At 36.8% G+C, this 25,108-nt stretch overlaps 1 protein-coding gene across 26 annotated transcripts in view; it reads right to left on the bottom strand.

Annotated features, from left to right (window-relative positions):
* Positions 1-25,108, bottom strand: part of DLG2 (discs large MAGUK scaffold protein 2) — a 1,837,299-nt gene that overhangs the window by 1,263,549 nt on the left and 548,642 nt on the right. For 2 of the 26 annotated variants that reach the window (XM_023646516.2, XM_070274282.1), the window contains exon 1: positions 21,664-22,056. The exons of 21 other annotated variants lie outside the window; for them this stretch is intronic. In XM_023646516.2, coding sequence (XP_023502284.1) covers positions 21,664-21,705 — 42 coding nt within the window. In that variant the 5' untranslated portion in view covers positions 21,706-22,056. Of the gene's footprint in view, positions 1-21,663; positions 22,057-25,108 lie in introns of those variants that run through there. 3 more of the 26 variants (XM_070274290.1, XM_070274283.1, XM_070274279.1) reach the window with 3 other exon arrangements.

The following is a 25,108-nucleotide window of genomic DNA, read 5'->3' as shown; positions in this document are numbered from 1 at the left end:
CAATCACCAGTAAGGAGATTGAAATAGTAATCAAAAACCTCCCAAAAAGTAAAAGTCCAGGACCAGATGGCTTCCCTGGTGAATTCTACAAAACATTCAAAAAAGACTTAATACCTATCCTTCTCAAATTCTTCCAAAAAATTGAAGAAGTGGGGAAGCTTCATAATTCATTCTATGAAGAATGTTACCCTGATACCAAAATCAGACAATGAGGACACAAAAAAAATAAAATTACAGGCCAATATCCCTGATGAAGGTAGATGCAAAAATCCTCAACAAAGTACTAGCAAATCAAATACAACAATACATTAAAAAGATCATACACCATGATCAAGTGAGATTTATTCATGGATGCAGGAATGGGTCAACATTTGCAAGTCAATAAACGTTATACACCATATTAACAAAATGAAGACTAAAAATGACATGATTGTCTCAATAGATGCAGAGAAAGCATTTGACAAGGTACAGCATCCGTTTATGATAAAAAATGCTGAATAAAATGGGTATAGAAGGAAAGTAACTCAACACAACAAAGGCTATATATGACAAACCCACAGTTAATACCATACTCAATGGAGAAAAATTGAAAGCTATACCTCTAAGAACAGGAACCAGACAAGGATGCCCACTTTCCCCTCTCTTATTTGGCATAGTACTAGAAGTCCTAGCCAGAGCAAGAGTGCAACAAAAAGAAATAAAAGGAACCCAAGTTGGAAAGGAATAAGTGAAACTTGTCACTATTTACAGATGACGTGATTTTATATAGAGAAAATCCTAAATAATCCACCAAAAAAGCTTTTAGAAATAATAAATGAATATGATAAAGTTCCAGGATACAAAATCAACATACAAAAATTAGTTGCATTTCTATACACTAACAACAAAGCAGCAGAAAGAGAAATTAAGAATACAATCCCATTTACAATTGCAGCAAAAAGAATAAAATAGCTAGGAATAAATGTAACCAAAGAAGTGAAAGACCTGTACACTGAAAACTATAAATCTTTTTTTTTTTTTTTTGAGGAAGATTACCCCTGAGCTAACATCTGCCACCAATCCTCCTCTTTTTGCTGAGGAAGACTGGCCCTGAGCTAACATCTGTGCCCATCTTCCTCTACTTTATATGTGGGACACCTACCACAGCATGGCTTGCCAAGTGGTGCCATTTCCACACCCAGGATCTGAACCAGCGAACCCCGGGCTGCTGAAGCGGAATGTGCGAACTTCACCACTGCACCACTGGGCCGACCCCTATAAATCATTTTGGAAAGAAATTGAAGACACAGAAATGGAAAGATATTCCATGCTCTTAGATCGGAAGAATTAATGTACTTAAAATGTCCATACTTCCTAAAGCAATCTACAGATTCAATGCAATCCCTATCAAAGTTCCAGTAATATTTTTCACAGAAATAGAACAAAGTATCCTAAAATTTATATGAAACAACAAGGCCCACAACAGCCAAAGGAATCCTGAGAAAAAACAGCAAAGCTGGAAATATCACACTCCCTGATTTCAAAACATACTACAAAGCTATAGTAATCAAAACAGCATAGTACTAGCACAAAAACAGACTCACAGACCAATGGAACAGGACTGAGAGCCCACAGATAAACCCACACATCTATGGACAGCTAATTTTCAACAAGAGAGCCAAGAACATACAATGGAGAAAGGAGTCTCTTTAGTAACTAGTGTTGGGAAATTGGACAGCCACATGCAAAAGAATGAAAGTAGAGCATTATCTTATACCATACACAAAAATTAACTCAAATGGACTAAAGACTTGAATGTTAAGACCTGAAACCATAAAACTCCTCGAAGAAAACACAGGCAGTATGCTCTTCAACATTGATCTTAGCAGCATATTTTCAAATACTGTGTCTGACTAAGCAAGGGAAACAAACAAACAAAATAAACAAATGGGACTACATCAAACTAAAAAGCTTCTGCACAGCAAAGGAAACCACAAATAAAACAAAAGACAACTTAACAATTATGAGAAGACATTTGTAAACCATATAGCTGATAACTGGTTAATATCCAAAATATATAAAGAACTCATACATCTCAACAACAACAACAAACAACCCAATTAAAAAATTGGAAAAAGATCTGAACAAACCTTTTTCCAAAGAAGATATACAGATGGTCAACAAGCACATGAAAAGATGTTCAACATCTCTATCAGGGAAATGCAAATCAAAACTACAATGAGATATCACCTCACACCAGTTAGAATGGCTATCATTAACAAGACAAGAAATAACCAGTGTTGGAGAGGATGTAGAGAAAAGGGACTCTCATACACTCCCAGTGGGAATGCAAACTCGTGCAGCCACTATGGAAAACAGTATGAAGATTCCTCAAAAAATTAAGAATAGAACTATCATATGATCGAGCTATTCCACTGCTGGGTGTTAACCCAAAGAACATGAAAACACAAATGCATAAAGATATATGCACCCCTATGTTCACTGCAGCATTATTCACAATAGCCAAGACTTGGAAACAACCTAAGTGCCCATCAAGGGACGAAAGGATAAAGAAAATGTAGTACATATACACAATGGAATACCTCTCCACTATAAAAAAGATGAAATCCTGCCATTTGAGACAACACAGATGGACCTTGAAGGTATTATGCTAAGTGAAATAAGTCAGATAGGGAAAGTCAAATATCATATAATCTCACTCATAAATAGAAGACTAAAACAACAACAACAAACAAACACATAGATACAGAGATTAGACTGGTGGTTTCCAGAGGGAAAGGCAGTGAAAGGAGGGTGAAAGAGGTGACTGGGCACATGTGTATGGTGATGGATGATAACTCATCTTTGGTTCATGAACATGATGTAGCCTACACAGAAAGTGAAGTATAATGATGTACACTTGAAATTTATATAATGTTATAAACCAATGTTATCCCCCCAAAATTAAAAAGATAAATTTCAAAAAAAAATAGACACATTATACAATAATTGCTCCTTTGAACCACCAATGGATCTATTTACGTGATGACATTTGGATTTCTAGAAGTAAGTAGGTACCTTCCCTACTCTCCAGAACTAGACCTACAAAGCGTGGAATGAGAGCTCCTTTCCAGATCAAGACCAATGCTTTAAGAAGGCAGGTAATTCATACCAAATTGGTGTGCTTTATCCACTTTTGGAATACAGTACAAAGGTCATTTAATAATTCACTTATATAATATATAATTATGTAGGGCATAGTGTGTATCAGGTACTGTGTTTAAGGCTGAGGATATAATGCAGACAAAACTGATATGGTTCCTACCATCTTGGAATTCTCAATTTATTTGAGAAACAGAGAGTAATCAAATAATCCAAGAAATATATACACTTATCAAGGAGTGATAAATACTATAAAGGATGGATGCAGATGATATGAGAGTTTATACAAGGGGCCAGATCTAGAATAGAGAGGCAGGGATGGCTTTCATGAAGGATGGAGGTTTGAGATGAGATCTGAAGGATGAGTAGGACTTAACCACATAAAGGGTTGGTGGCAGACATTCTAGGGAGGGAATACAGCAAAGGCTATATTGGAAAGAAGTCTGATGTTTTGAGGAACTGAAAGTGAGGAGAGTATGGTGGAAAAAAAGGGGTGCAGTAAACAGTGAAGCTAGAGGGGCAGGCTGGAGCCATATCACACAAGACCTCACAAAACATATTTGGAGCAAGGGCAAGCCTTTTAAACATTTTAAGCAGGTGTGTGACATGATCAGGCTCATATCTGAAAAATCTCTCTGTCTGCATTATGGACAATAGTTTGGAGTGAGTCAAGAATAGATGGTGGAAGTCCCAGTTAGGAATATATTACAGTAGTCCCAGCAAGAAAGAAGAGGCATTTTGTATTACAGTAGCCATAGTGGATAGTGGAGGTGGAAGAAAAATCCAGACATTTGAAAAAGGATTGTGGACAGCAGGTTGAATTTTCTATAGTGCAAAATGATGTCACAGAAGAATCAGACTGTTTTTGGAGCCTCCAAAATTAACAGATTAAGTCTCTGAAGCTAGGTTAAAAGAACTGAGTGAGGGTCTTTCCACCTAGACCTATAAGGTTGTGAGCCTTGGTAGAAACAGAGAAGTGGTAGTTATGAGCTGAGGAGGGAATAGAAGTTTGTACTGAAGAAAGACTCAGATGCCAGAGCAGCCTTAGCAAGCAAGAGTGCATAAGAGTGGGAGGTAGTGGGGCCAGGATTTTAGTTCATCACCATTGCAGATGGAGGGCTATACATAAATTTTGATGCACTTCTTACCTTCTGAGGCTCCAACCACAACATAAATGAGACAACCCAACCCTAATAGCTTCTATTTGGGAACACATAGCTACTTAGGATGGTGGGGGCAAGGGGGGAAATCTAGGAGTCAGAATGGCATAATAGAAAGAGAGTAGAATTAGATAGACTTTTATTCTGATTCCACTTCTACCACTTATCAACTCTATTATCTTGGATAAGGAGCTTTAAATGTGAAAGTTTTAGTTTCCTCATCTGAAGAAAGGGTAATACCATCTGCCTCAGATTTCCTGTGAAAAGTAGTGTTAACATAGTAAAGACACCTAATATAGTGGCTAAGTCATAAGAGTTAAAAAGCTGTTAATAATTATCATAAAGCAGCATAGCCAAATATTATTCCTTTTACTAATAAGACTACCTAATATTTACTGGGCTCTTACTAAATACCAGGTCCTCTGCTAAAACTATTACATGAATTAATATACATAATCCTTAATATAACCCAATAAAATGAGGAACATAATCACCCACACTTTATAGATGAAGAAAGTGGAAGCTCCATGATGGCAAGTAACATGGTCAAGATCAGAGGACTATTAAGTAATAGAATCTGAGTCAAACATGGATAAGTTGACTCCAGATTTCCTTCATTCTTAAGCACTATAAGCCACAGTCTCTGTTATACTCTGGAGCAGTAGTGGAGCATTACAGAATGAGCACAAGCTTTTCACACCATAAACACTTTGGCTTAAGTGCTTGATCTACTATTAACAAGCAACGACTTTGGGGAGGTCACTTAATGTCTCTTAGTTTTAGTCACCTCAGCTCTGAAACAAGGATTTAAACAAAAAATACATCTGAGGGTGCCTGCCTCTGTGGTTAAACCATAGCTGAGGTCCAGTAAATGGAAGTTGCTTAAATGAGTCTCCATTACATGACTTTAAAATATTATATCAGTGGTTATAAATATGCTGGACCAGTACAAGTACAGGTCTCTTACTTTTACAGCCTGGAAAATAAAAGTGTCAGCAGTGAGAACAACATAGGAAGAGTTAGGCTAAGGGGCTAGAGCTATGATTTCCTCATATTCCAGTTGTCTCCTATCTTGACATACCTGCACAGAAAGAGAGAAAGTAACTGAATCCAAGACATGGCAAACTAAAAAACTCATTCCTTCCTTCTTTGAACTGTTGTAGATTTTTAATCCTAAAATGAAGGTATCAATAGACAGGATTTATGGAAAATTGTAAACAATTTTCTGGGGGAATCAAGCCATTTCTAAATCTCACCTTCAAGAAAACCAAAGACCAAAAGGTACATGTCACTAGTACAGCTACACATTTTCACTTCCTAACATAAACTTCAGTGTGCATTTTTAAAACGCAAAGGGAATGCAAAGCTTAATTTTGTTTTCATGGGAAACTAACTGCTGACTGAAGATGTGACATTTAAAGCATATACCATGGAAATGAGATTGTCTGAATCACGGCTTCTTCAAGCCTACTCAATCCACCCCTGACTGACAGGGCCAACTTCATTTATATAGAGAAGATCTCTTTGATGAGGAAATTCAACATATGACTAACTGGCAAATTTAAATAAGTGTTAAGGAATGGCATTTCCAACACACGATAGCATCTTGCAAGTATGAGTGATTTAAAACTACACACACACACACACACACACAGAAAGAGAGAGGTTTTTTGGGGTTTTATTTCCAGTTTTTATGGAGTGTGAGATACAGAATAACAAGAATTGGGATGTAAAGGAAAGTCTGTGGGAGTGTTCAAAAATCAATTCAGTTCAACAAATATTTACTATATGCCTAACATGCACCCAGTGCTGGGCCCACAAAACAAGCACTTTGCCTTAAGGAGTCTATATGTAAGTACGTCAATACCATAGAGTGTTTTTGGAGCTAAAATAGAGCAATGTAGACAAGGAAGAGTGGGAAGTGACTAATTTTGCCTGGGGCAGGAAGAATTCACTCAGGAGGTTAAACTAGTGTATAATTTGGAAGGTCAAATAAGAGTTCTCTACTGGGACCACATTGGAACAGGGCAGAGAAGAAAGCTTTCTATTCCAAAGAAAGCTGCCTGCACCCAAATGATAGTGCTTGTATTCTCCCAAGATGGTATAAACATTTAAGTTCGTTGGGATGAGTGGTCACACATTTCAACTCACAACTGGACCTCAGTTGCTAATTGAAACTTGGAATCTCTAAGCTCCCTTTTTGTTTTTTTGAGGAAGATTAGCCCTGAGCTAACTGCTGCCAGTCCTCCTCTTTTTGCTGAGGAGGGCTGGCCCTGAGCTAACATCGTGCGCATCTTCCTCTATTATATATGTGGGACGTCTATCACAGCATGGCATGCCAAGCGGTGCCATGTCCGCAACTGGGATCCAAACCAGCAAACCCAGGGCTGCCGAAGCCGAACGTGTGCACTTAACCGCTGCGCCACTGGGCCAGCCCCTCTAAGCTCCCTTTTCATTCTGACATTCAATGATTGTGTTAAAATCTCAGGACCGCAGGGCTAGAAGGAGTCCTATCCATCCTCCTCAAAGCCTGTATAGGGAGAAAGACTGCTAAGCACACTGATGCTAAAAACCACTTCGGAGTATCTTAGTCAAAGCTCTGATTATTCATGGGAAGAATGAGCTACCTTTTGGCCTCCAGATCAGTATTGTCTAAGACAAATATAATGAACCAAAATGTGAGCCATATACATAATTTTAAATTTTCTAGTAGCCACATTGAATAAAGCAAAAATAAACAGGTAAAATTAATTTTAATACTATATTTTATTTAACCACATATATCTAAAATATTCTAATTTTGGAATATAATCAAGAAAAAAATTACTGAGATATTTTACTTTTTCCCTCATACTAAGTCTTCAAAATCTGATATGTATTTTACACTTATAATGTACCTCAAGTCAGACTAGCCACATTTCAAGTGCTCAGTAGTCACATGTGGCTTGAGGCTACTCGATTGGACAGCAGAGCTCTAGCGTGTATCTTCAGAAACTGCTAGATACTCACATTTCTCCACCACATGAAGATCTACACTTGAAATTAATTGTTATAGATGAATTTAGTGTTTACTGTTAAGGCTTTAGTACTTTAGGAGTTTCCCCTGGGAGTAGTAACATTGCCCTTACTTACACCTCAGCTGAAAGGAAGACTGGCAATTAGCTTTCACATTATGTTGCGGGGAGAGCAGTGGACATCACTGAAGAAGGAAGGAATCTACCATTGATTAAGCTTCCCTTACGCATAAGACACTTTGAAGGGCTTGTAAATATTAGCATATGCAAGTCATACAATAAAACCTATACCTATGTGATTGATAGACATTAGCAGCCCATTTTAAGGATGAGGAAACTAAGGCTTAGACAAGCTTAATAACTAGCTCAGGATCACACAGCTGGAAAGAGGTAGAGAAGAAATCTAAACCTAGGGCTATGATACTTAACAGAGTTACTAAAGCTAATCCTGCTTGGACACATAAAATTCCAGAGCATCATCAACCGAATAGTCCAGAAACCAAAAATTCCTCTTCTGATCTTTAAAGCCCTGCATGTAGGCACCTCTTCACAAGCTTGGGATAAATCCTTCCTAAACAGTATTCAAAGTTTCTCTCTCAATCACTTCTCCTCTTGCCTAGGCAACGAAAGCCTCCCTATCATTCCCTCATAAGACTACTGAATCAAAACTGATTTTAACACTTCCCCTTTCATCCTTAAATGGAGGGGCCGTGTTTCTACTTTCCAATTATCAAAGCTATTTGCATGAACTCTCAAGAAGAAAAGTCAGTGGTTCTGAAAAGCAGTGTGGTGTATACGGGAAAGATTGGCTCTGTCATCTTATTGCCATGTAACTTTGGGCACATTAGTGTGCCTTTCCAAATTTTAGTTTTAGAGTCTGTTAAATGAGGGCAGTAATACTCACCTGACAAGGTTATTATAAGGATTAAAATAAAGATTATGAAATTCCTAGCACATAATAAGTTTTCACTGAGTAAGTTCTCTTTTCTTCTGCAATACACCAGCCATCGATCGTCCTATTATGCATCACTGCTCTTTTGACTCATTCCCAATAGATAGCCTCTTCCCCAGGAGTAGTATCTGTCTATTTGAATAGGCTCAGTAAGAATTACACATAGAAATAGGACCTCAGGGCATTTTTCCCCTCAGCCTACTCAATGGAATGCAGTGAAGAAGACAGACATTTTAGGTGCTCTTTTTCTCTGAAGGATATATTATCCCTCAACTTAAGATTGAGTCAAAAATATTCTTCCCTGGGATGTTCCTGAGGGATTTTAGGGTACTGACCATCCCTCCCACCCAGCCAAAGCCGACATGCTGCCTCTAGTAATTTTTGTCTTACAGGCTGTACAGACTGTGGTACACACCAGGGAGCTTGGCTTTGTTTCACCCTGAAGGAGGGGATAATGAGGGAAGAGGTGAGAATCACCTAGTGCTGAGAAAATCAACGTTATTGACTGCTGGACTAAAGAAAAGGGAAAACAGCCTTGCTGACTGTGGTGGACTAGAAGGAAGGGAAGAAATGGGAGGTGGGCAGCAGAATCCACATAATATGAATGGGAAGACAGTCCTGACTGGGTGATTCTCATTACAGATCACAATTCTGTCTCACCAATCTCCTCCCACCCCCGGTCTCTACTGTTCCAGTCATTTTGCAAAACTATCTTCTAACAATATTTTAGGTCTAAGAGAAAAAGTGAATGCTCATGACTATATAGGAGAAGTCTCAATTTCTCTTTAATATATTTTGAATTTTTCTTATCTGCTATTTATATGAACTGAATTTTTTCAAACTAATCAATTGCTTTTCTAAAAATTTTATTATGGAAATTTTCTTTAGACAGAATGATTTTTTATTTCAAAATAAATTAAATTCAATAATTCATTACCTACTACACACAGACACAGATACCATTTTTTAGAAATGGCTCTGTTCCTTGTACAGAATACAGCGTTTAGAACATAAAGGAGATTCAATGTTTGCTTTAAAAAAATGAAGTGAAGAAGATATGGAATTCATTGTCTAGTAAATAAAGCAAACATAAACGTCTCCAATACAAGGAATACACGTTACACTAGTAATACAAAGTGCTACACTAGAAATACAAAGTATAACAAATGTTAGACTAATAACGCAAAGTAATGAAAGGACAGGAAACAGAGAAGTTCCATCTGGAGAAGATACTAACTGGCAGGATCTTGATGAACAGGACAGTTATTATATAGGGGAAAGAAAAGGTAAATACTTTTCTAAACTGCAGTAAAAGACTGAGCAAAAGCAATTAGAAGAAAAAAGAAACAAATATTTTTACAACGATCTAGAATTTACAAAGTTTTCATATACATTATTCCATTTAATCTTCGTAACAACCTTACAAGGTGCAATGTGTGTGTTTGGCACTGTTTTAAGGCATCTTCTGTGTACAGAAAAGATTATTTGGGGCTCTCGGTTTTCAAAATTAATACTTAATTTTTAAAGTTATAAATTCAAAAGTCTAGATTTTACTTAAATTTTAAGTTTAATTTATAATTGTACCGTTCTCTTTATAAATCTAGCAAGATTTTTATAATCACCATTAAGGGAGTTTTTATGACAATTAAATTCCCCTTAAAAATTTTAACCTGCTTTTATAAATTTAACATATTAAATTTCCTTTTAAAGTACTTTATCTGAATGACAAACAAACCTTCCCAAGTATTTAAATAACTACCATATAGCTAATAAATGAAACTTAAAATATGGAGAATTTTAAACCTTCTTATATGTTCCCACACAATTTACAAATGGTAAGATGTTTTTTCTATCTTTCATATTAAAATCTCAAGTAAAAATAAATTCTTTGACATTCTAAAAGTAAACTGTTAAATATTTTAATCTTGCAAATTCTCTTTAAAAAGACAAATACATACACTATCAAATGTATACAATTATTATATAACAAAAATATTAATAAAAAAGGTTTAATTTCCTTCATTAGCCTATAATTAATCTAAATCTTTTCAGGATTAGAGGCCTCCGTCCACCAAGGAAAAAATTATATAAATTTTATGGTTGGTTTCCAAACAAATTTTGAGGGTTTTATATTTAGCTTACTGAGATTGTATACTGAGATTGTATAATATAGAGATCTTGGCTGGGAAATATACAACTGAAGATATTGAGGGTGATTTTTCTTACCTCCTTAACTATAAGACTAAAGATTGTTTTCTAGTCACTATCTCATGAACTCTGAAATTTTAGAAAGGATTTGGGTCCCAGCTCATGTCTCCTGGATTCAAAGTAGACCATAAGGAAATTTCCAGCTACACAAGCAAGTTCACAACCACCAAGTTTAAAGCTAACCTTCTGCATTGTTTCAGTTGGTGTTTCATTGGATTTCTTAAAATATTTTAACATTTTCTGAATGCATCCTGCATGTCTCTGAGGCTTAGTCTGTCTAAAGCCATTTTCATGATACCAAGCAGATGTTATGATTATCATCTCAATTAGGACATCTAGAAATTAAACATTGGAAAAACTGATTTACTCACCTAGAGGTGTTGCAGATTATTTTGTAAATGGAGATGATAGACTTCAAAACCACGTTTTCTACCAAACGTCCTGTTTTTCCCACATTTCCCCTATGGCAAGTTCAGTGGACAGATATATGGCCGGAATGGATTCTGGCTGTGTGTGTTGTATGTAAGTGGCTTCTGTCAGGAGGTGACGACGGAAAGGTGGTTGACGACATACCATGAGGATAAAGAATTTCGATGGCAGTGGGAAACACAGAGAGTTGTTCAGCAGAGAAATTGATAGCCAGTTCTTTTTTTAAAAAAAAAAAGATTGGCACCTGAGCTAACATCTGTTGCTAATCTTTTTTTTCCCTCCTCAAAGCATCCCCGTCAGTACACGGCTGTATATTCTAGGTCCTTCTGGTTCTGCTACATGGGACACAGCCTCAGCATGGCCTGATGAGTGGTGCCATGTTCACGCCCAAGATCTGAACAAGTGAAAACCTGGGCCACCAAAGTGGAGCACGCGAATTTAACCACTGGGCCATGGGGCCGGCCCTGATAGCCAGTTCTTATCTGTGCTTTAGAAAAGGAAGTTTGGTGCCCCATGGAGAGAATAAATTTGGAGGGGAAACAGAAGGAGAAGAGGGAAGCCAGTCAGGATCTTCTGTGGTGATAAAAAAGAGATAATGAGAACCTCCACTGACGAAGGAAGAGGTAGAAGAAATCATTCAGAGACAGACTCTACAGGATCCGTGGACTGATTACCATAGGGGCTAGAGCGTTAACAATGATTTCAATGTTTCTACTCTAAATGCCTAGGAGAATAGTGATAATAAGGAAGTTGTCTGCCTCTCTTCTGTTTAAAATAATCACACACAAAAAAAACAGCTCAAAGCACATTATGTGGTGGGGTGGATGTAGAGACAGTGTCAGGGGACTAGCTAGAGAAATATGTCTGCATTAAGTATACATATTTTCCCATTTGAAGTACAATGGCAATGATCCTTTTGAAACTCAGACTCACCATATATTTTTACCAAACTGCATCTCATTTCAAAGCTATTCCAAGGTTGCACTTGAAAGCTTTCTACCCTCTGCTGAAAAGTAATGGTCTGAGAAAAACAATGCTTTCAGTCCCTGTCTACTCCCATTTATTTACTTTTCAAAATAAAATAAAAAATTCCCTATTATGCAGCATTGAAAAAGATGCTTATGAAGAATTATTAACAACAGGAGAATGTTCTTATGATATGGTATTTAGCTAAAACACAGGATACAAATAATATACCTTCATCCTAGATATGTTACACACATAACACATTCATATATACACACATTCACATATACGTAATAAAAAATGAAAAGAATGAAGAGCCTTTATATATGAGTAGCAAGATGATGAGCAAATTTTTTGTCTTTCTCTGTACTTTACATACTTTCTACAACAAGCATATATTACTTTTATAATCTTAAAAACATTTGGGAAATTCAATGCATACTGACCCATTTAAAACTGATTCCTTAGTTTACTTTTTCTAAAGACTTTAAGAGAACAGATTATAATTTAATCAACTAAACATCCAACACAAATGCAAAGGCTCTTTTAGTTATTCCAACAAGATTCAGGGATCCACTTTAGAAATCTACCTTACTCCCTCCCTTTCAGGCTCACTGCACACCTCATGGCCTCATTTTCTTCTTTGAGTCTAGGTACATGCTCAAAAAAATAAATAAATCTAGGTAGCTCATTTAAAAATAAATAAATACATCGATGTATACCTTTTTAAAGAATATGTAAATCTAAGCACACCCTTTAGAAAATAATAAATAAAACAAGACTCAAAATTTGTCTCCTACTATTTGTTTAACTTTGATTTTAAAGAAAGACATCCCTCAGCTTCTTTCAACTAAATCCTGCCTATTTTGAAGTGCCAAAGTCTTTTATGAGTCTAAACAAAAAGAAGAGATACAGTTTACATTTGAGAAATATTTAGGGCCAGACCTTCCCAGGGTCAAATGTCTCTTTGTTTTATTGTTTATCTTTAGCTTTTCAATTCTCAAGAGTTAGGTTCTCCAAGCAATACCAATTCATCCTGGGGAGTTTTATAACCTTATTTACTGCACTAAAAACAAGTGCAGAGTTGAGGAAATAGGCCTCTTTCAAAGAGTACCCATATGTCAACTGATTATGAAAATCTAAGTGTAAGCACCCCCAAATGCATGAGAGGGTAGAGGTCCTCAGGCTCATGGGAATTCTTCTAGGGGTTGACTAATGGAAAAAACTATGCCACACGCAAATCAGAGGAAACTGGGATCTGATCGGATGCTAAATCTAACAAGCCAGACGACAGCCCAATAGATTCATTGAAATTAAAGTGATACAAAGCAGACCCTTTGGAGAAGGGAGTCAAAAGGCAGAGGACCAAGCACCAGTGCAAAGGTCAAGAGTAAGAGAGGTGTCCTTCCAGGTACTGGCCTGTCCTGAGCATTGGTTCCTGTGTCTGACAGTAATCCTGGTAGTACCAGTTACTTGCTGTGAGGTCGTGGACATCTAAATCTCCCTGGCTCAATTGCTTCGCCTGTAAAATGGATTTAATAATGAAACCTTCTCTTTGGGTTATTGCGAGATTAAATGAGTGAAGTGCTTTGAACAGTGCCTGACACATCACAAATACACTATAAACATTAGCTATTGCTATTAGGCATGCTGAGGTATGGAGGTGAATAGGCTAAGTCTCAAGGGCCATGGCCGGGGAAGTAAATGCTGAACCATGAATTCCCAACTGAGTATGTACACTAATCAGTAAAGGGACCAGTCTATACGGACAGCTGCCCTGTGTTCAGTGCAAGACTTTCACACATTTCCTACTTAGTGCAGGCTGACTGTTATAATTCATCACCTGTCATTCGCATTTTCCTAATTGAGGTTGGATGTTCCTTAAAGCAGGGAACAGGTTACAATGTTTTTCAAATTGTGAGTTATGACCCATTCTGCAGCCCTTCAAACTCATTCATAAAGGTAAATGGGGAAATCAGTTTTAAATGAGTCAGTATAAACTGTATTTTCTCAGCCATCTTTCTGATTATAATACATTTAGTAAATCTTGACCCAAATTATAAAAAAGAAATTTTTTAAAGGTAAAAATAGAATAGAAAATAGCAGAATGCATAGCTTTTGGTATAGTTAAGTATTGCTTTGTGAACTTTATACTGAGTTGCAATTTTTAATTTATAATCCTACTATGGATTGCAGTCCAAAAAGTTTGAAAAACTTTGGGTATATATGTTACTAGGCAAATATTGACATAACAGTTTTTGAACAAGCTTATTGACTCACTGTTTTATTCCAAATATAAGCCATAGGACAGTATTTCTCAAACTTATCTTATGATAACAATTACCTAGGGTTATTTCCAGATTCTCAGGTTGTTTCCCTAGAGATTCTGATGTTGAACAAATACTGTCATAAAAAAGGTAATAATTTGCCTTTAGAGAGGAAATCTTTTGAAGGCGAAATCCATTCTCTTTGTTGTGTATCTATTCTCATTTGGTGGTACCCTGCCTAATCCAAAGAGTCACTCTGAAAATATGTCCAGCTATTTGAGTGGCTTTCATTCATTCAGCAAATATTTATGGATCATTTGCCACATGCAAGGCAATGGGGATATAATGCATGTAAGACACACTTCTTACCCTCAAGTAGCTTAGAATAGATTCATTTCAGGACTGGGGTGGGGTTTCCCCTAAGGATCAGAAGATCTGAAGCCAAAAATAAAATGAAGCCTTGAATGTACAAGGATGACATAAGTCTTGGGTAATCTACCTTCAAAATGTTCGGAAGACTAAAAAGCAGTACAACTGCAATGGCAACCGTGTATCAAAGCATTTTTCTCTAATTAATACTGATCAAATACAGAAGGTCTGAGAACCAGTACCCCATCCCTGAGGAGAACTCAGTATCAGGTCAGGAAAAGACAAAGGAGAAGATAAATATCCAAAAGTAAAATTATATGCAGAACTGGACAACTTTTCTCTGGTCTCTCTAGCACCAACCTGATGCAAGCTATTAACGCATCTCACCTGGATTACTGCAGGAACTTCTAACTGGTCCCCCTGCTCTAGCTCTTGCCTCCTTAAAGCCTCTTTTCAACACAGCAGCCTGAATGACCCTTGAAACATTAGTGAAATTACGTGACTCCCCTGTTCAAAACCCTGCTGGCTTCCCATTTCACTGAGAGAAGAAGCCTAACCTACACAGCCTGTCTTGATCTGCTCATTTTGACATTCTCTTGCCCTTTCTTGCCCCCCAATGCTGGCTTCTTAGACATTCCTTACAATGCCAGGCAGTCGCCCACCTCAGGGCCTTTACACTTTCTGCTACGTTTTTCCTACATGGTTAATCCCTTCACATCCTTTAGGTCTTTACTCAAAAGTTACCTTCCCAGTGAGACCCTCACTAAGCACCTTATCTGAAATTATAACCTCTACCCCTCCCCACATTCACACTTATGATACTCCTTCCATGTTTTATTTTTCTTTTTAGCATTTATTTCATTCATTAGACACTATGTATTTTACTTAACTTTTTTTTAATTGTCCACCTACCTTACTAGCACGTAAATTCTATAAGAATAGGGATTTCTGTCTGTCTTATTCCACCCTGTATTTTTAGCAACTAGGTCAGTGCCTGACACACAACAGATGCTCATTAAACATTTGGTGAATGAATGAACGTAGAATACAGAAGAAAGCCTCATGCTCTGACTCTAACCATCACTCATTATAAAGAAGCCACGAGAAGGAAGATACGGTCATACTATGTAAAACATATGTAATTTTATTGTTTATTTAATTACTTATCTCATTAAAAAAAGATTTGAGGTATCTGTGACACGCTAATTAGTTATAGCTTCCATATCTATATTATCTATTTAGGAAAGTTTTAAAAAGGCTTACAGTAGAACAGACCTGATTTAAAAGCTGGCTTCACAGGCATTTAATAGTTGTGTGACATCAGGCAAGTTATTTTTGCTCCTAAACTTTAGCTTCCTTCATCTACAAAATAATGATGATGATGATGATGCTTACATCAGAGGTCACTAGGAAGTGTTTTAAGAGAATATGTGCAAAGTTATTGATGTAGTCCATGGATCATATTAAGAGCTTAACAAATGGTGGCTATTATTGCCACTGTTTGTTGTGCTGTTTTATTTTTCTTCTTTTTTTTTCTTTTAAGATTGGCACCTGAGCTAACATCTGTTGCCAACCATCTTTTTTTTCCCCTTCTTCTTCATCTCCCCAAAGCTCCCCAGTACATGGTTGTATATTCTAGTTGAGAGTGCCTCTGGTTGTGCTATGTGGGATACTGCCTTGGCATGGCCTGATAAGCAGTGCCATGTCCGTACCCACAATCTGAGCCAGCGAAACCCTGGGCCACCAAAGCAGACCACGTGAACTTAACCACTCGGCCACGGGGCCAGCCCCTGTTTTATTCTTTATTAAGTAATTCCTTGTATTATTTTTTAAAGTTATGAATTAAAGAGCCTGCTTAGAAATTATGAATCCAATATATTGAATAGGCTTAGGTATTATAAGCCCAATATACTAAATAGCCGCACAACCATTTGGAGGCCATTATATAGGGGCCCAGTGAGGAAGTAATATATTATTGGCTCCTGAAAGAGGTAATTATTCAATTGGAACCCTGAAAGGGGACCACTCCTATTTGGATGAGCCATATTTGTTACACAAACTGTCCATACATTCTGATTCATGACTCCAAGTCCTGCCCACAACAAAGAATGTGTTTACTAAAAGCATCAATGTGTGAGATGTATCATGGAATCCAGCAAAGAGTAGGTGGCAGCAGCATAAGGAAACAGAGTTTCTGCAAGTTTCCCTTTCAATCAATCCATTACTCATTTTTTGAATTCCTAATATATAAACAAAGTATAAGAAAAAAATGAAGAAACTACTACATAGTTCCTGTCCTCAAAGTGCTTAAAATCTAGTTAGTGTGAGAGCAACACCCAAACATAATAAAAATTAGCTAGCAATGTAAGATTATAATGCAAGTGATGGTGTAAGGCAATAACTATAAGGTTTATTGCCATGAATGATGGAGAAATTGCACTCACTAAATCAGAGGGAGTCAAAAGTAAGGGAGTTAGGGTGGCTGGAATGGACCCCTCAGAAAATAGACACCCTGTACTATTTCTTAAAGGAAGGACAGAATTTAGATAAGCAGGGTCATGCAGAGAAGGAAATCCCTTTGCAGGAAACAATTCTAGCAAATGTTCAGAGGCAGAGAAGGGTGAGGGTTTGGAAAAGAGCAACTTCACTGAACAAGCTTAGTGGTATAAATGAGCATGATGAATGTCTGAATTCTAGCATGTTTAGGCATTCAATAAACTGTTTTAGTTTAAATTATTGATTCTCTCCAACCTAGCTCTACAACTTGGCTGTATAAATCCAAAAGAGTACGTGACATAGTGCAAGTGGTTTGTGATTGCCCAAATCCAGTATTCAAAACCAAGCCTACACGACTTCAAAGAATGTGGTTTTGTTTTTTCTTTCCCTCAAAATAACTTAACAAGCATTAAGACAAATAAATCTGGAAAAAAAGCTGTGTAAGTAATAAAGAGAAATCTTGGACTCAGTTAATGCAATCATTTAACAAATATTTATTGAGCACCTACTATATACCTGGCATTGTTCTTGATGCTGATGAAATATAGGCGTGAACAAAACAAAGTGAAATCCCAGCTTCCATGGAGTTGACATGCTAGCATCTGTGCACGTGTGGTAGTGATGGTGACAGTGGTAGGAGAGGGGATATTATATCCAAATACATTTCTTACTAATTACAGATTTATTTTAATTGAGCTCAATTCCTAGAATTTCCTAACATGAATCTTATTGAAAGCAACTCCAAAGTTTTACTCCTATTCAGTGGCCTCAGCTTTATCAATTATGAGTTAAATTGAGTACTTACTGTATTCTAAAAACACTTTTTACAGTATTTACATGCATTATCTCAAATGATTATTACAATAGCTAAAAGCAATTATTATCTCTATTTCACAGATGAAAAAAAGTTTTTATGCAATAAATGGGGGAGATAGACCCAAACATAGTTCTTTTGGAATCCCCAAAACCCATGCTTTAAAATCATTCTGCTACACTCCTTTTCTAAAAAGTTCTTATATGTACCCTCAAGGAATTTCAAAAATAAAGGAGTAGAATTCTTGAATCTGTGATGTAGGCAGCAGGATTTACTAGACTGAGCAGTAAATCAGAGGTCAAGAGACCTGAGCCCTGCACTAGGTCTGATTCTAACACAGTGTGGAACTGAGTCACCAGCTATTTCCTCTCTCTACCTTAGCTTTCTTATCTGTGAAATCGGTCTAACACTTGCCATTCATACTTCAGAGATTGTGGGTTGTTTAGTGTAGGGTATGTTTGTAGTAGCAGGATGAAAGAGGGAAATAATAAGATGAGGACCATAAAATTATTTAGAAAATCAAAAGGTATCACTTGGATGTAAGTTACTATCATCAATATCAGTACTTAAAAAATAGAGCCATTTCTATAGACAAAATAATTGTGCAACAAACTTTGCATACGTTTTCTTATCAAAGAGGTACTTTTTGTACAACATGGGGAATTTGAGATGGAAGAAGAATTATACATCTATATAATGATCACATTACTGCTTTTTGTGTGAGAAGACTCAGATTAAATTGTTCTAGTCATATTCTTTAAAAAGTTAAAAGATAAACATAAGCCAATATGATATGAATGTTTACCAGATTCGAACAACTTAAAGCTAACAAGAAAACACAGAACATGAATAACGTCCTTTGGCTAGATGCTTTCAATTATTTTCTTTCTGTAGAAAGCTCTCTTTCTAGAAATAGGTGCCAAAGTAACACACTTTCTAAAGAGTTAGATTGTGATGATCATTCAGTTAATTCTCACTGCATTGGCTTTAGCTCCCATTTATTTGTTTCACCCTATTAGTTCACTGTTCAGCCTCGCAAGACCCCATACTCCATCCATTTCAAACTATTTATAGTTCTTCAAAGTGCTCTGCTTCTTAGTTCCATGCTTTTGTCATTCCCTTTACCAGTCATGCCTTCCTCACTCCAGGCTGCTTGGCAAAACTCCATTAGTCAAGATTCAACTCAGAGGTGACTTCACAGTGAAACCTTTCTTGACCAGTCCATGCAAAGTCGGCCAGTGTTCTGTTGTGTTTTGTCCCTACAACGCCCTGCATAGATGTCCATTAATTGCCCTGTAATACTTCAAACCATTTATTTGTTTATATCGTTGTGTCCCTTCCAAGAGTGGAAGCTTTTTGAAAGCAAGCACTGTTTTCTATTGATTTCAGTTTCCCAGACTCTAGCGCAGTGCATAAATCACAGTTGTCCCTCAAAAGTTTTTGATAGATGAATGAATAAATGGTGACATGAGTCACATTCTGATATCTGTAAGTGTATGTGTGATACATCTATGTATATTATATATATACTCAAGATTTAATACCTTGATTATTCCATAAAAACATACATGAAATATATTAAAAGATGCCATTCTCAAAAGATCCTTTGGAGTATACTATATTATAGAGGTCCAATTAACAAAACAATCACTCTAGAATAAAAGATTGTGACATTAGTGGCTTACTCTGTGCAGAAAAAAATAGACAAGAGATGTTTCTATCCTTTGACTTTTAACCACCTTAAAGTTTTAGGTCACTGTAACACTAGTCATGTTAAATCATGGCAACATGAGAAGCTATCACACTATAAAAGAGACTTTACCAGAACCAAGCAAATAAATAATTCTGGGCAAAATGGAAATGAAATCAAATAGTTTTAAAATGTAATATAAAATAAAAGAAAAATTAAAAATAAAGATATCAGGTAAGACTGTTGTGCCAACTTGGTAAAATATTAGACCGTGAGTAAATTGCAAAATCTTTCGCAAAGCTTGCTATCTCAGAAGGAAAAGATAATCCTAAAAGAAAATTATAAAATATACAAGAAAGTGCAAGAGGTAATTATTGACAGGTCATAAACACACTTAGAATTGAAGTTAAACTACTTAAAGCAAAGTTATATATGTTGTACGTGGCAATGTACGTGGTCTGAGTTCCTATTGATTAATGTGTCAGAAGTGTTTATATCTCAGTAGAGATTAGCAAAAGTGCTAAGAATTTATTATCCAAAAGTCATCTGAACTAAGATATTGTTGGTTAAAGTCTTCCTTCCTTTGCTTACGAATTTGTGAGAAAAATTTAAAGCTAAACTTACAAAGACCAGGATTAGTAGAGAGTAAAAAAGGGATTTCCCAAAACCTCTATCAGAGGAACTTTGGACTCAGGTTTTCCTGCACTTCTGATATATAACAATGAACTATCAAAGCAATAGTTATCTCTATTTATGGAGATTTCTCTGAAAAAAGCACTTTTCTCCTTCAGAAAAGATGAGGAGGGAAAATACTTACAATTCACTGAGTTTACAAAACAATGCATGCCATACCCATAATTTGGAACAGGAGATGATGATGGAGAAATCAAAGTTGATATTTGGGCATACTCTCTACGTTTTTAAATATCTCTTTTCATGTTGTTTACTATATGCATCACATGCATGGAAACAAATTGCTGAAGTTAATCTTACAAGTAGTAAAAAGTAAATTCTGTAGAACTCTGCAAAATGATCCACAGAAAGCTTCCAGGCTTTAGTTGTAAAAGAATTGGTCATCAAAATATAAATACTACCTGTTTGAAATTCAAACAGAAAGTAAAAAGGTTTACAAAAGAGTGAGCAGCAGGAAGTCCTCTAATAAAACTTCTAAACATAGAAAATGAAACTTTAGTACCCAGACACATTAAAATACTTCCCCAGTATAATAAGACAGGGAAACAGTTTACATTGACTTTTTTTTTTTTTAAAGATTCCTATTTTAAGTATTAAGGCAACTGCCTTTTAAAATTTTTTTCTGAAAGGCAATCACTTTCCTTTTGGACTTCCTTCAACAAGAAATACAAGTTCAAAATGCTAACAGAGGATGTAATTCACTTAAATTATGCAACTGGAATTCCACAGCTGGCCTGTCTGACTCAGTGCTGAATGAACACAGTGTCAGAAAACCTCTCCAATAATATCGCCTTCCTTCCTGACAGGGGGTAAATCTCCCAAACTTAGGCTCAACTTCAGAGGCTCATTAGCTACAGCAAGTGAATGTCAGCAGGGTGACAACGCCGGGGCAACGGCGTCCACGCGGCTGAAGCAACTAGCCCACCTAGCTGAGGATGTGTATGATCAGTATCACCAACTTCCAATGCTAATAATTTGTTTAGATGAACAGGATGGTCAGGTATCCCACAGATTACATCCTAATGCCATTACAGCCACTAAATTTAATCCCTGGCTCTTAAACAATTAAGCTGCATGAACACAGGCAGCTCACGGCACTTTTTAAAAGAAAGACTTTAAATCCTAATCTAAAGCATGCTCTATAGCTTTTTACCTTCTCTGATTTCTTGGTTCTGGCCTACCTAAATAATTTTCATCTTTTCCTCCCCCCTCTCCACTCCCCAAGTGAGAGCGTGAACCTGAATTACAAACAGTTAAACCTGAAGGTCACTTCACAGCAGCGTTCCAACATGCTCCCCCAGCGAGGCTGCATGGCAACAATAAAACAAAGCCCTTGCAACCACCTGTAATAATCTGCCTGCTCAGCCAGCAATCCGAAAAGTCCTGAAGCTACACAAGGTAGACATTTTCTGCAGCTGGTTTAACATGTATATTGTGCCCAGTTGCCGGCTCGCCTCCTCTTACCTTCACGTTAGTCCGGAGTGCACAGTAACATGCAAAGAACATTGCAGTAAATAAGGAGCATATGGACCGGTATTCAGCTTCTCAGCACAGCGCAAGCCCCACACACACGATCCTGGGCATGTGCTACTAAGGAGCATCCGTTCCCTCTGTCAGTTTGAAAATGCATTGATCTCTGTTTTCTCTGACTACAAAACGACATGTCTTGAAGGCACTGAGTGAGAGCTCAAAATCTCTTCATTGGCTATATATAGCATTATGCCCAGTAATTTCAATTAGCTGGGAATTCAGCATCTGAAAGTTACGACTTCAGTTGCTTTTCCTTCTAGCATTTTAAATCACTGGGTTAAAAAAGAAAAAAAAAAAAAAAAAAAAACGGGAGGGGGAAATGAGCTCACCCAGGAAGGAGGGGGGGAAAGGTGAAGAATTGAAATTTAACCAATGAGTTACTTATATTTCTGGAGAGCCCTGGTGTTATCCTATTAGATACTTTACAATGAGATTGCATCGGGCAGACTGTAAATGAAGAGGAAATCCTTTTCCCTTCGGAGGTTTAATATGGGCTCTGCACTCTATTCCAGGCTATTCTGATGCAGCACCCTGTTTGGCAAATACTACAAATCACTGCAAACACGTCTCACTCTGCTTTTCCATGTGAAATAGGACCAAGACCAAAGGATCACTATCTCATAAAGTTCCCTAACATGTAAGCTTAGTTCCCCTGGGTTGATCTGCACTTACATGGCTGAGAAGTACCACCTTTTCTTACTTCCCTGTCCTGTAATATCTGTTACATCTTTCAGGGATATCTAACGTTGCTAGGCTCACTAATAAGACAATGCATCCAATTTTCCAGAACTAAGCTTTATTAGTAAATGACAATCAATAATACAGGATGGGATTGGAATGAAGACAGAAGATTTTAGGGAATAACATAACAACAGATTCAGTAGCCACTGCTGCTGAATGTAATATGTTCAGCTGGCTCTGGAAAGGAGAGAGCAAGAAAGAAAAATAAAAGCTTCTCCCCCATGAATCCATAAGGGGGGAAAAAACTTAATTCAAAAACATCATCAGATTCTACTGTCTGTTGTCATTCCTGTCAGGCATTGAATGCTGCAAATTAACTCAATTTTTACCGAGCCAAAAGGACAAAGTCCAATGTAAGGTTCTAAACTCTTATTTTCAGCCTTAGGAAGCCCTAATGCTCAGCTAGAATTCTAAAGCTATCTGGCGAAATGCAAGCAGAAATGAACAGTTCTGACTGCAGCAAAAATAGTGGGAGGAAAAAGAGCGGTTATTTCTTTGCCACGACGTTCCCCATCAGCTTACAGCAACAGGGAAGATCAGCATAACTCACTAGAAAAAGCTGCAGTGACTTTTAGGATTTTTCTTTAATATGTTTTGCATAAGCCACCTCCCCTCTGGAGCCTGCAGTGGTGCTGAGGCACTGTCAGAGCCACTGGGCATTTCTCCTGGGCAATCAGGTGAGACAGCTTCAAGAGGAAGCAAGGTATTTAAGGGAAAGAAATTAAAGGAAGAAGTAAAGCAGGATTTTCTATTCCTCTCTTAATGACAAGCGTTCAGAAAGTGTCGTCAGTTCTGACTAAATAGCTATTTTGGGCTGTCATTGTTTGTGCCTTTTTTTAGGAAGGAAAAAGACGATCTTGTCTTAAGCTGGAGATTCTTTAGCATCGTAAGAGAAGGCAGGCACTTAATTTGATTCCCAGTTCCGTCTGTCATATAAGTCTAGGTAATCACAAATTGTAACCACTCACAACACAACCAGTGACTTCAGGACATCAAAACATTGACATGGATGCCCAACTCTCATAATTCCACAATTTTTATTAATGGCTTTAAATGCAGAACCAAGCATTTCAGTTAATAACACTTTCCCCTCTCGAGGTCATAGCAGGTCACATTTCCTGCAGCTCTTCCCAATAAATGAACCCAAACATAGCAACTCAATGCCGTGGAAAACAGAAGAATTTAAAAATGCCTTTTTCCATTGGGGGTTCAGAGAATTTTTGAAAACCAATTTTTCAACCTGTGGATAAGTATTATTAATTTTTTTCCATTAGGAATTGTGGGAGGAAGCAACTTTATATCTTTTTTGTTTTTATTTTAATAGACCCTGCGGTATTTGGATGGCCCAGGAGAGACAGAGCAAAATAACTGGAAATGTTACAAATCTCAGAACAGTTCATAGGCACGGATTAAACAAAAATGAAGTTACAGGTGAAAAAGTACATGCAGGTTTCCCTACTAAGGCAATCAGGGAGGACTTCTGATAGGACTTCAGATACCGTGTTAATGTGTATCCATTCTAAAGAAAGGCTCTCAGCCTTGCAGTCCCACTTAAAACTCCCACGTCCATTTATCCATTCCACAGCACCCCAGTACAGACGTGGGCCATACCTGTAGATTTACTGCCTTATTTTCCTAAGTGTACTAGGATATTAGTCTCATTTTATAGATGCAGGAAATGAGGCATTAACTACAAAGACAGAGTCCCACTAAAAAGTATTCTCTATTTTTAGGAAAAGGCTTCAACAGGGCCATGTACCTCCTAAAAGAATAACATTTGCTATTGCAGAAGGAACTTGTAACTGGCTAGATATCTTTGGAGGCAGCATAGGAAATCTAGGCTCCAAAACTCACAAGCCGGTAGTTCTGAAAAATTATTTCCATGTCAGATCCTTTCTTTCACCATTTGTAAAATGGAGATTTATAAAATGGGGATAGTACTTAATTCATAGTGTCATTGAGAAGATTAAAGATGAATCCTATCATTAAAATAGTCTAGATGCATCAAAGATTTAATTATGAAAAGTGAAACCATAAACGTGTTAGAAGAAAATATAGATTTGGTTTTGGTTTTGGTCTTGTATAATATTACAGTGGAGAATCCTGAAGCCATAAAAGAAAAAATAAACAATATTGTGACTATATAAAAACATAAAACTTCCACTTAGCTGAATTATATACAATGACAAATGATAAACAGGGAAAATATTTGCAACATATTCAATGGCAAATTTCCTGAAAATACAAAGAATTTTCATAAATCATAAGGAAAAATATAAAATTGAATGAAAAAATAGGCAACGGACACAAAATGGCAACATACAAAAAGACCACAAAACACATTAAACATGCTCCACCTCATTCATATTTAGGGAAAAGCATAAAAATGAGAAAAGATTTTTTTAAATTGATATATGAAGTACTAATTGAGATGCATTAATTAGTGAAAACTTTTTGGAAGGTAATCTATTAAATAGTTAAAAAGGCACATTCTCTTTCATGTAGTGATTCAATTTCAACTTCTAGGAATTAGTCCTAGATATATACAGATATAGACATAAACACATAAACATATATACATGTGTGTATATATATATATATATACACACATGACAGAATACTATGCAATTAACAGATA

Source organism: Equus caballus, chromosome 7 (genome assembly GCF_041296265.1).
Source record: "Equus caballus isolate H_3958 breed thoroughbred chromosome 7, TB-T2T, whole genome shotgun sequence".
In the NCBI taxonomy this organism is placed as follows: Eukaryota; Metazoa; Chordata; class Mammalia; order Perissodactyla; family Equidae; genus Equus; species Equus caballus.
The sequence above is the reverse complement of the archived record's forward strand: the minus strand, read 5'-3'. Positions and strand labels throughout refer to the sequence as shown.